The sequence below is a fragment of the Suillus bovinus genome, assembly GCF_016758785.1.
Source record: "Suillus bovinus strain UH-Sbo-P2 chromosome Unknown EDB93scaffold_52, whole genome shotgun sequence".
In the NCBI taxonomy this organism is placed as follows: domain Eukaryota; kingdom Fungi; phylum Basidiomycota; class Agaricomycetes; order Boletales; family Suillaceae; genus Suillus; species Suillus bovinus.
The window spans coordinates 205,075-217,818 of NW_024542108.1; the positions used below are offsets into that span (position 1 = coordinate 205,075).

The 12,744-nt window shown below is 49.4% G+C and overlaps 1 protein-coding gene across 1 annotated transcript; it reads right to left on the bottom strand.

Annotated features, from left to right (window-relative positions):
- Nucleotides 1–11,791: 11,791 nt before the first annotated feature.
- EDB93DRAFT_1330226 (uncharacterized protein) lies at nt 11,792–12,722 on the bottom strand (the record flags this gene model as incomplete). The annotated part of the gene is made up of 4 exons (XM_041455163.1): nt 11,792–12,050; nt 12,110–12,181; nt 12,209–12,365; nt 12,442–12,722. The coding sequence occupies 4 exons, from the start codon at nt 12,720–12,722 to the stop codon at nt 11,877–11,879; spliced, it is 684 nt and encodes a 227-aa protein (XP_041305121.1). The 3' UTR covers nt 11,792–11,876.
- Between the last annotated feature and the right edge of the window lie 22 nt (nt 12,723–12,744).

The following is a 12,744-nucleotide window of genomic DNA, read 5'->3' on the forward strand; positions in this document are numbered from 1 at the left end:
AACGCAAACGTGCTTTCCTTTTATGGTTATGCCCTTTACCGATTGCTTCTCTTGGTAGTACGAGTTATCATCCACTAATACTTCTCCTGTCCTCTATATAAACTCGCTACCATGTACTATATTCCCTAACTTGAATCTACTTGGTTCTTGACCTCCTACTCTCACCAGAGTGATCCTTTCTGCCTAGCCAGCAGTCTATATTCTATCTTCTTATCTGCTCTTCGCGGATAAGTCCTTAGTCTCGATCTTTACTCATCGACTTCGTCGACGAGCAAAGCCCCTGTTAACTAGTCGGACTTCCGTCCTTCTAATTAACGACGATCTTACGATTAACCTTTGGGTGTCGTAAGTCTTGGCAAATACAGCTCATCGTCTAGCATCCGCTTGACGTAAGCTACCCGATTCGGACATAGGCGTCAAATCTTACTTGCCAAAGCCTCACCAAGTAAGACCCCTAACCTTGGGCTAGCCCAAGGACGTCCTCGACCGTTGACAACACATGCTCTGTTTGAGCGTCGCCAACAGATACCATCCAAGTCGTAACACACTGAGTCAGAGATCGAAAAAGGGAAAAGGGCAATGGGGATGCGTTGTGCATCATATCATAGGTTACCATCCAGACAGTAAGGGCAAGGGGACTATCCACAGGATCAGTCAGGTGGTGGAACGGAGCATGGGTATGCTTCGTCAGTGAAAGGATCTGGCCAGATGTACTGGCTCTGCTGAAGCGACAGGTAGAGAGCGAAGGGGAATGCGAGGATGACGAGGATGACAAGGGTAAGGTCGGGGTCAGGGTATGACGCGAGGGCTGATACGAGGAGGATTAGGAGAAAAATGGTAGGGGCCCAAGCATCTAGATGTTCTTGTAACATTACCCTGGTTTCTAGGACTGAAATCAACGAGTTCAGTCATCCATGTTGTCATACCAGGAGGGGTTGCAATCGAGGTCTCGGAGTGCATTCATGGCTTCCAAGGCATTTTCTTCTCTATCTTGTTTGAGTTGTGCAGCGTCGTGATCATACGCTGCTTCTAACTGATGCATGTCAGTGTAGAACGTCTCAGAGGATATTCCTCGACAAAGGATCTTCTTGCTGTGAAGGCGAGGGCAGAAGGGGGTAAGATGTCCGGGGGCGAACCGTCTACAAATGCGGCAAAAATATCGCTCACATTGTTTCTGTTTGTGGCCGTACTGGTGGCAGACCCTGCACTTAAAGTTGCACTGGTAGGGTTGTGGGGTCGTCCTAGTGTGCGTGTCGTTAAGTATCTGTTGCCTAGTGGGGTCTTGGCCCGGTACATGTCGGGTGATGGGTAACCTGAGCGCGAGGATACGCTCGGTATTCAGTCGGCGGCTTCATCAAGGGGTATGCGTAGGTGGGGGGACAGGAATAGGGGTGTCATCCCTTATGATGGGTGACCCGATAGATAATATTGGTATGTCATCGGTAGAGGTGAACCCTGGAGGGGGAGTGGTAAGACGAGCTTCCAAGCTCGGTTTGTCTTCTTTGTTCGTCTTTCTCCAAGGTGGTGTGTGAGTTTCCTTACTCGACTTTTCTTCTTCGTGCTTCTTCTTCCCTTTGTAGGGAGCAGGTAGCGGGTCGTTGGCTATGACCTCGTCGTTGATGATGGCAGCTTGGAGTTCCTCGAGCTCGTCACTGGTCATCATCCTGTACTGCTCTTCTTCGTGTTCTGCGAACATTTTGTCGATTTCTTCTGATGTGAGGTCGGTGGGGATGAGGTTGGATCATTCAGGAGGAGGAGTTGGAGCACTGCACTCGGCAGTACGCTCGACAATGGATGCCTGTACAGGCGGTTGGTTGTATGCGATTTCTTCTTCTATCCTGGCAACTGTGTCACCAAAGTTTCTAGTAGCTAGAAGGTTCAAGAGGGACCTCTTGGCCTTCGTGACTGAGTATCGGGTGATCGGGTGAGGGGGACAGATACCGGGTGGTCCGGCTGTGAAAGCGATAGTGTCAACTGCCCGAAAGGCGTTGACAATCTCCAGAAGAACTGTGTCTTTGGTACAGTCAATAAAGCTGTTGAGTCGAAGCGCATACTGCGCATCGAGAATAACGGCCTCCCAGAATGCCTTCTGAGAGTCCGGGGTCTGCGTGAGAGAAAAGGTGGACTCGTGGATGAGTTTGACGATAGAGGCTGTGGATCCGAGGGAGAGGGAGGAGGCATTGGACGAAGTGGTAGACATGGAGATGATGGTAGCTGGTCAACAACTGAGGAGTTTTGTTGTTAGCTTGAGTCTCTTATAGTCCTTGAGCATCTCCGCTGCGGACTTCAGTTCCTTCTCTGGGATCCACGTTTGTTCGGAGGGTGGATAGCCAACCCAGGAGACCAGGTATCGGTGTTTCATTCCGGTACCCCTGTGTTGGATGATCGCTTCGATTTCGTAATGTTCTTCCCCGTCGATCAGGTCCGGTGGCAGTTCAGTATAGTTCGGGCCATGCACGTCCGTCTCCTGATAGGAGGATAATTCTGATGCATGGAACGTGGGGTGAACACGCCAGGTGGCAGGGAGTTCGAGGGTGAACGTGATGGGGGATAGGACCTGTTTAACGGTAAAGGGTCCGTATTGTTTCAGTGCGAGTTTCTTTGAAGGGAAGTGGGTGATCAAATGCGCAGCAGATAGCCACACCTTGTCCCCAACCTTCCAAGGTTGGTACTTTCGCCCAAACGTGCGTTCTGCCATGCGTTGCTGCGCAAGGCTGTGGCATGCAAGGGCTTCTTCACGGATCTTCGCCAGTTTCTTGACTCGATCTTCTGCTGCTGGCAGAGCTGAGTCAGGGAAGGCGTATGGTGTTACGACTTGGATGGTATCTGTTGGCGACGCTCAAACAGAGCTTGTGTCGTCAACGGTCTGTGGACGTCCTTGGGCTAGCCCAAGGTTAGGGGTCGTACTTGGCGTGTCTTTGGCAAGTACGATTTGACGCCTATGTCCAAATCGGGTAGCTTATGTCACGCGGGTGCGAGACAATAAGCTATATCGGCCTAGGCTTACGACACCCGAAGGTTAATCGTAAGGATCGTCGTTAATTAGAAGGACGGAAGTCCGACTAGTTAACAGGGGCTTTGCTCGTCGACGAAGTCGATGAGTAAAGGTCGAGACTATAGGCTTATCCGCGATGAGCAGATAAGAAGATAGAATATAGACTGCTGGCGAGGCAGAAGGATCACTCTGGTGAGAGTAGGAGGTCAAGAACCAAGTAGATTCAAGTTAGGGAATATGGTACATGGTAGCGAGTTTATATAGAGGACAGGGAACGTATTAGTGGATGATAACTCGTACTACCGGGAGAGGCAATCGGTGAAGGGTAAGACCATAACAGGAAGGCACGTTCGGTCTGAGTAGAACGTGCTAGATAAGAAAGTGAGTCAAAGATCGAAATAAGAAGTGAAACGCGCAGGGGCACGATCATGCAACTGCGGATCTAAGTATAAGTCGCATGTGCGACTGCGCACCGAGTCAGAGATCATAAAAGGGAACAGGGCAAAGGGGATGCGTCATGCATCATATCATAGGTTACCGTCCGGACGGTAAGGGCAAAGGGACTGTCCGCAGGATCAGTCAGGTGGTGAAACGGAGCATGGGTATGCTTCGTCAGCGAAAGGATCTGGCCAGATGTACTGGCTTTGCTGAAGCGACAGGTAGAGGGCAAAAGGGAATGCGAGGATGACGAGGATGACAAGGGTAAGGTCGGGGTAAGGGTATGATGCGAGGGCTGATACGAGGAGGATCAGGAGAAAAATAGTAGGGGCCCAAGCGTCTAGATGTTCTTGTAACATATGGTATGCCTTTGGGTTCGTAACCCATCATGAGGTACAACGGGGATGCGTTCCGAGCGGAGTGTCGTCTGGAATTGTGGACAAATTCGGCCATGGGGAGGTGTTTGGCCCAATCGTTAGGAGTTGTCCTACAATAGATCTGAAGGTATGTCTCCAGCTCCTGGTTCATTCGTTCTGTCTGCCCATCCGTCTGGGGGTGATAGGCAGTGGAGAGGGCTACCTGGTAGTCCAGGAGCCGTCCGAGTTCTTTTGCTAGCTTCGAGGCGAATTGTGGGCCTCGATCGGAGATGATCTTGTCGTATAATCCGAATCGCATAAACACCTTTTTGTAGAATAATTCAGCAACGCCTTCTGCAGTGATGGTTTTCTTGCAAGGCGAGAAAATTACCCCCTTCGTAAGCCCATGGTCGACCACGACCATAATGGAGTCATAGCCGCTGCTCTCCGGAAGATCGGTGATAAGATCAACTGAGACTTGGGAGAACGGTCTAGTGCAGGTGGAGGGAATGGGCATAAGGGGAGGTGTGGTAGGATGAGTGTCGGATTTCATCTGCTGACACATAGTGCAGCCATCAACGTATTGTCGGATGAAGGTGCCCATGCCGGGCCACCAATAGCTTTTCTTGACGTTCCATTTGGTGTTGGAACATCTGGGGTGCCCGGCAGTCGGGTGATCATGGTGGAGCTCCAGGATGCGCTTCCGGAGGTCCGGGGGAATGTAGGCTCGGTCCTTAAAATAAAGGATGCCGTCGTCGATGCGCCAGTCTGACAAGGCAGACTTCATAGGGGGGGCGCAGAGGCCATTTAAGGCGTCAGCTGCTGTCTGTATGGTGAGATCAGCAGGGTTATCATTCGCTGCTTTGAACTTTGACACTAGGGCAGTGTCAATAAGTTTAACAAAGAGCGAATCTGGGAGGAGGATAACGTCCTCGTTATCTCGATCCAAATCGTCATGATCTGGTCGTCAGGAGAGGGCATCGGGTGCAGCAAGCTTGCTGCCTGGGACATGATGGAATTGAAGGTCGTACTCGCAGAGGGTGAGCTGCCAGCGGGCTTGCCGGCGGGTCAGCATCTGTGAGGAACGGAAGTATAGGAGGTTCTTGTGGTCGGTGAGGACGATCACCGGATGGGGATTGCCTTCGAGGAAGTGTCTCCACGCCTTCAGGGCACGGATAACCGCAAGAAGCTCTCGGTCGTAAATCTGGTAATTCCGTTCCGCAGCGTTGAGAGACTGTGAGAGGTATCCACATGGGTGGTAAGACCCATTGTCATCGGTTTGCAGGAGGACTGCTCCTGTCGCAAATAGTGATGCGTCAGTGGCCAATGCGAATTGGCGAGATGGGTCAGGGTTCCGAAGTACAGGTTCGGTGGTAAAACATTGCTTTAGCTTCAGGAATGAAGCTTCGCAGTCGGTGGACCAAGAAAACACGGTGTCTTTCTTTGTGAGGTCGAGGAGGGGGCGAGCGAGGTCGGAATAATGGGAGATGAAATGACGGTAGAAATTGCAGAATCCTAGGAAGGATCTGACCTTCTTTTACCGTCGATGGAGTCTGCCATTCGCTGATCCCCTTGAGTTTTGCCGGGTCCATGGCAACCTGTCCGGGTCGGATGATCATCCCAAGATACTCTACCTCTTGGGAGTCGAAGGTGCACTTTTCGGGTTTGAGGAAGAGTTGTTCCTGACGGAGCTTCTCTAAAACCCTATGGGTGCGCATCTGGTGTTCTGCAAGGTCAGAAGAGAATATTAGGATGTCGTCCATATAGACGATGAGCCATCCTTCATCTATCTCCTTGCTGAACGTCTGGTTCATGTAGGCCTGGAACGTTGCTGGCGAGTTGGAGAGCCCAAAGAACATCACTTTTGGCTCAAAGAGCCCAAAAGATGTCGAGAAGGCTGCCTTCCATCTGTCGTCGGGGTGGATTAAAATATTGTTGTATCCTGATCGTACGTCCACTTTGGTGAAATATTTTGCATCCTTGAGTTTGGCGATAAGGGGCGGAATGAGGGGAAGTGGGTATGCATTCTTGATAGCCCATTCGTTAATGTACCGGTAGTCCTGACAGGGGCGAAGGGAGCTGTCCTTCTTTCCTAAAAAGAAGAAGCCAGAGGCTTGAGGCGACTTCGATGGTTGGATAAAATCTTTCTGGATATGTTCGTCCAGAAACGCTTTAACCGCTTCTGTCTCTTTTGGAGAGAGCGGGTAAGCACAGGAAGATTTTGGAATAAAACCTTCCTTTGTTTCGATTCGGTGATCTACACCTGGTCTTGATGGGGGAAGCTTATTGAGCCCATCTTTCGCAAATATATCTGCGAAGTCGTGAAGGTATTTGGGGACAAGCTCTTTGAATGGTTTCTTCTTCGTTTCTTGAGCCTTGTCCTTGGCAAATTCCTGCGCCTTGTTACTGGTCTTTGTGTACTCCTCCTTTGCCGTAGCAAGGATCCAAATGTTGCGAAGGGGAGTTTTTCTTGTCTTCGTGGTTTCCATCTTGGAGGTTCCATCCCTTGTTAGGGGAATATCGAAAGTGAGGTTCTCGATCAGTCTGACCGAGGAACCATCGACCGAGTATTCTATAAGAATCTCGTCGTCAGTCAAAGGGTAAGTCGCAACTTCCTTGACTTCAGGTAGGGGGTTGATCTTCCCTATCCAGACGTCTTCCATGACGTTAGTTTCTTGAGGCATTTCGAAATGCTTTTCTTCGGCGGGTACCTCCTTGGCAGGTTTTGCCTTCTTCGTCTTCTTTTTCTTCTTCTTGCGTCGTATTTCTTCGAGTACGTGTTCCATACTCAGAGGGAGTGACTTGAGAGGCTTGAAAGGAGCCTCTTCCTCGTCCTCGATCATTGGTCGGAGACCTTCGAATCGGTAAGGGGTCGCCCCGTTTTCTTTTCGAATGTTGTTGAGTAGATTCTCAACGTGTCTGGATCTGGGTGTGGGGAGCATTGTGATTTCATTGCATCCCCAATCGATATCCGGTTTCATGGCGGATAGCCAGGGTTTCCCTAGCAGAATTTCGTCTCGTTTGGAGAGTCTGGTGACGTTAAACTTTCCCCATATGGTTCGTCCGTCGAGTCGGATGAAGAGCACGCAGTATCTGGTGACCTTCCCAGCAGTGGATTGGCTTCCATCTACCGTAGTGATGCGGAAGGGTTTCTTCAGGAGGTGGGTTCTAATATTGTGCTTCTTTACGAAGGTGTCACAAATAAATGTTCCCCCAGCCCCTGAGTCGATGATGGCTGTTGTTGCAATGGTTTTCGTACTCGTGGAAGAGAAAAGTGTCACCAGGACACGGAATTCATTTTCTTTTCCTACAGTATGAGTACACAGGATATCTAAGGAGGGGACGCACATTGCTTTTGCGGTCCTCCGCTCTAAAAATCCTCTGATTCTTGGAGCCGGTTGGTCTCCATGTCGTCTCCGGAGGTTTTCATCGTCACGCTGGTCTCTACCAGTCGTTACCGGAGTCTTTCCTTTGGTATCTTTCTTCTCTCCACGTCGTATCTTCGGGTGGAATCTGGGATCGTTGGCTCTGTGGCCATGCTCTTTGCATGAGAAGCAAAGGCCCTTCTTGTAGCATTCGTCTTTCTCTGCCTGAGAGAGGGTGCGGTCTACGTCCATAGCGTTAGGGTCTCTGGACGATGAGACATTAGGCTTGGGGTAGTACTTGGAACTGCGAGGGGCGTATCGGGAGTGTTGGTTTCGGGAGTTGGCAGAGACGGCCTTGCTCCTGCGGTAGTTAGCATCGAGCTGAACCGCAGAAGTGTACCACTTTTCGATAGTGTCAGGAAGTGTCTCCTTCCTGTAGATTGCTTCGCGAAGGCTTGGGTTCAGGCCTTTCTCAAAGAAGTGTGAGAGTGTCACGCCTTCCTTGATATTGGCGATGGTAGCCAACGTTTTGAACTTCGAGATGTAGTCCGTAACATTGTTTCCCATTCTGAGTTCGGCGATTTCGGTGAGGGCATTCACCTGCTTATCAACGGGTTGAAATGCAAGGTTGAATCCTTTCTCGAATTTGGCGAAGGTTCCGAATTTCGGAGGGTTGGTGCTGAAAGCTTCGCGGTAGAAGTTATCAGCCCATGCTTTAGCGCTGCTCTTTGTCATTAATGACAGGGCGACTGAGACCATGATCTGCTCGCTGCTGTAGACGGTGGGATTGATGATGAAATACGTCTTCAAGCTGTAGAGCCATCGTTGCGCGTCATCGGTGTCACCATCGTATTCCATTGGTGCTCCTGCTTTGAGTTCAGGGGCATGGACTACGACAGTGGTGGAGGATGATGGGTTAGACATTCTTGTCTTCGGATTGGCGCTAGTGTTTTGGGGAGGTACTTCGTCTGGAAAGTCCTCTTCAGAAGTCGGAGTGTTTCCTAGATCTTCTTTGTCGTTCAGTCCCTCGTCTGAGTGGTACTGCTCTGTCGGTGAGGTGGGAGAGCTAAACTGTCCGTCTACCTCTTCTTCATCAGGATCTTCCTGATTCGGGTCGCGCTCCCAAGAGAACTTGCGTGTCCAGGGAGTGGTCGTCTTGTATCTGTTTCTGTCCTCGATAGGTGTCGAGGGCTAGAAGGGAAACTTGAATCTTTTGTTATGACTTGGATGGTATCTGTTGGCGACGCTCAAACAGAGCGTGTGTTGTCAACGGTCGAGGACGTCCTTGGGCTAGCCCAAGGTTAGGGGTCTTACTTGGCGAGGCTTTGGCAAGTAAGATTTGACGCCTATGTCCGAATCAGGTAGCTTACATCAAGCGGATGCTAGACGATGAGCTGTATTTGCCAAGACTTACGACACCCAAAGGTTAATCGTAAGATCGTCGTTAATTAGAAGGACGGAAGTCCGACTAGTTAACAGGGGCTTTGCTCGTCGACGAAGTCGATGAGTAAAGATCGAGACTAAGGACTTATCCGCGAAGAGCAGATAAGAAGATAGAATATAGACTGCTGGCTAGGCAGAAAGGATCACTCTGGTGAGAGTAGGAGGTCAAGAACCAAGTAGATTCAAGTTAGGGAATATAGTACATGGTAGCGAGTTTATATAGAGGACAGGAGAAGTATTAGTGGATGATAACTCGTACTACCAAGAGAAGCAATCGGTAAAGGGCATAACCATAAAAGGAAAGCACGTTTGCGTTGAGACACGGGCGAAGCAGAATGTGCAGGATAAGAAAGTGAGCCAAAGGTCAAGACAGGAGGTGAAACGCGCAGGGGCATGATCGTGCAACTGCGGATCTAAGTATAAGTAACATGTGTGACTGAGCACTGAGTCAGAGATCGAAAAAGGGAAAAGGGCAACGGGGATGTGTCGTGCATCGTATCATAGGTTACCAGTCCAGATGGTAAGGGCAAGGGGACTATCCACAGGATCAGTCAGGTGGTGGAACGGAGCATGGGTATGCTTCGTCAGCGAAAGGATCTGGCCAGATGTACTGGCTCTACTGAAGCGACAGGTAGAGAGCAAAGGGGAATGCGAGGATGACAAGGATGACAAGGGTAAGGTCGGGGTAAGGGTATGACACGAGGGCTGATACGAGGAGGATTAGGAGAAAAATGGTAGGGGCCCAAGCATCTAGATGTTCTTGTAACACATCATTGCCTGGCTAACACCGAGTTCCTGCTCAGCATACTCCAGGAAGCGAGTAAGTTTCGATGGTGTCAATATGGCAGGTGACTGAGTAAGCACAGAAGCACGGACTATAGGTGTTGAAGGAATTGTAGTGTGGTCTTGGTTACGGGCAAGATCTTGAACTGTCCGCAACAGAAGCATTGAAGTGAGTGAGCTAATGTCATTGGCATTTACAGTGGGAGGTGCCATAGATGTGGCTGATGCAGTGCGGCGCATTGGGTGCAGCGCAGGCTCGCGTTTTGCAGGATCAAATGATGGGATATTTGGTGGCATCTAGTGATGTGCATGGCCCGGCTTCAGGCCGTGGGCCAGGCCAAGCCGAGCCAGGCCAAAGTCACGGCTTGGTGACGGCTTTGGCCTGGCCTGAGATTTTGAGAAGCTGAAGCCGGCGGCTCAAGCCACGGCTTATGTCACACAGAACTGTGCCTGCAGCGTCGCAAACACCACTCACTTGACGACCCCAGAATCCCACTTCTATCCCATTTTAGACTTTCACTTACCGTTGTATGAGCTCATGACAGTGAGTTGCTGATCTTTGTTCTTTCCAAGCACGACATAACTCACTTTGTTGCTGGTGGATAGATCAATTTCAGTAATTTGCCCTCTTTTACGAGTCTCTTGCGACTTGCAAGCTTGGCAGCTAGCACATTTGTTTTCGGACAAAAGGCGTGCATCTGTGATGGTATTTTTTTCATATCTGTTTCCTACTACTTGTCTCTAATGGTTAGAACCATCCACACAGACAGTGATGACGAATGTCATGCACGACCAGTCCGTCAAAAGAAGCCCAGTGCCGCCCTTCTCCAACATTCAGAGAAGGCGGCTCTCCCATCCCAAACCAAGGCCATCAATGCCTTTCATGCAGCTGAGGCTACGAGGCATTTGCCTGAAATTCAACACGCTTCCAACACGGATCAAACCACCCCCAGCTCAACAGGTGACACCACACCATCAGGTTCAACCCTGGCAACCTCGGCAGCACTCAAAATGGGTAAATGGACGCGTGTTGAAGCAGTTGTTGATGAATCTGATGGAGAGGAATTACGCTGGCGCCAGATGAATGGACCCGTGTTGGTAAATTTGCCGATCTATTATCGGTATGTTACCTTCATTATTTGATATTGTGCCGCCGCTGATTTAATGTTTCAGTACGCAGACGTTGCCCAGCAGGCCTTCTTGTCAGAATCAACTACTATGCTACATCTTGCTATCCCTGCACTCGAGACTCTCCATCGAGCTTGGTCTTCACGTGCGGAATGGCCAAAATATTCACATTTCACACCAGCATTGCATGCCGCTGCACAAAAGCTCGACGAGTATTATGATAAGACCATTGACTCCCCGGCCTATGTCATGACTATGTGTATGTTCCATTTACCATGTATCCGTGATGCTCATGTTCCATGCAGTGCTTGATCCAACGGGTAAAATGTCGTACTTCAAGAAGAACTGGCCCGAGGATTTGCAAGACGAAGTTCTCACTTGCACGAAACGAGTGGTATGTTGGACAAAGTTATTCACCAGCCTACAATCACTTACAAGTCATTTAGTTTGAGGCTCGCTATCTTGAATTGGGCCAGGCAGCATCCATGTCGCAACCTTCGCTCGTCAAGAAAGGCAAGGCTAGCGGACTCAAGAAGTTAATTCGTGAGGCGCAGAGCTCCGATGAAGACAACGATGATGAGACTGTCGTCACCCATACAGATCCATCTAGACCATGGTATGCCAGTTTTGAAAACTATGTCGATGCTGTAGAGACGAAACCTCCGCCTGGAATGAGCATAATTCAATGGTGGGGTGTAAGTACACATCCAAGTCTATCTCATCTCAATACTGACCAGTCTTTGTTGTAGATTAATGGACACAGATATGGCCCAGTATGGACCTCACTAGCTCATGACTACCTCTCAATTATGGCGTCGTCAGTTTCGAGTGAGCGCACGTTCTCACAGGGTGGTATTACCATTAGCAAGCACTGCAACCGCCTCAAAGGCGACATCATTGAGGCACTACAGTGCGTCAAATGTGCCCTCCGCCATGATCTACTCTTCCGCGAGCCTGGACCCTCGTCATCAACTGAGGAAGCTCTCGAGGACTCTGATATTGAAATGGATGCTAACGAGAAGCTGAGTGATGTCGAAGATGGGGATGAGGAGGGCTGGGATGCTCTTCTGGAGGGAGATGAGGATTTTGTAGAATCAGATGCTGACTCCATGATGTAAATTATCTGCTGAACATGTTTCTCCATTTTCAGTACTTGGGCCGTGGCTCAGGCCAAAGCCAAGCCAAAGCCAGCTGTCACTGGCGGCTTTGGCCCGGCCTCGAATTTTCGCAAGCCTAAGCCATCTGAAGCCAGGCCAAAGCCACGGCTTTCGAGCCAAGCCAGGCCGGAACATCATTAGTGGCATCGAAGTCATGGCTTCACCATCATACTGAGAAAACACAAGGTTCAACTAGAGACACATAAAGTCACTACAAATCAATCACCATTGCACGAGCCCAGTCTTTCACCATGGCTGGGGTACAAGGAATCTCCATACCACTCGCGTGAATGTACATAATCAAGTTGTCATAGTCATTACCCCACTTCTTGATAATGAGTTGTCGATAACGAGCAATTTCACGCTCGAGCTCTGAAGCACCAGTCTACAAGAAGCATCATTAAACAGCTGAAATTGCGAGATCTGTCTTTGCAGTCGAAATACCTCAACAACAAGCACAGTTTCCTCATCCTCAGATTCTCCACTCTCATTGGTAGCAGCATTTCCTAAAGAACTCTATTTCTTTGTTAGTTGAGGTATTACAAAGTTTTCGAGGCTTGCCTCATGGGTAGAAACAGGCAGTTTCTCGACATTCTTCATGTCAATGAAAATCTTGATCTTTTTGAGTTTCTCAGAAATGATCTTCTTTGCCATCTCGGCATAATCATTCTTGTTGTCGACATCCATGGCTTCTGTGCGGCTATAATTGATCACCTGAGTAAGTGATATCCCATCATTGCCGTGGCATGAGTCAGATGATCTAAGGACCGACATACCTGCGAGAAGCACCAGGAAGGTATTTAAAAGTGTACCTTTTCTTCTCGGTAACCTTATAAAGTGATTTGTCGTGCTTTGCAAGCATAGTTGTGAGGAATTCGAGGTAATTGGGTGCGGAGACATGAAAAACAACTTCTTTGACCTTGGTAGACTTCACCTCCTTGACTTTGGTTTTTCCATTGTTTTCTGTCGAGTTCTTTGCATATGTGTCAAGATTTACAACAAAAACAGTTTCAAACCGAGGTATTTCTGGCTCAGGGGATGCGGAAGGTGAAGCCATCACTGGTCTAGGCGGCACTGTA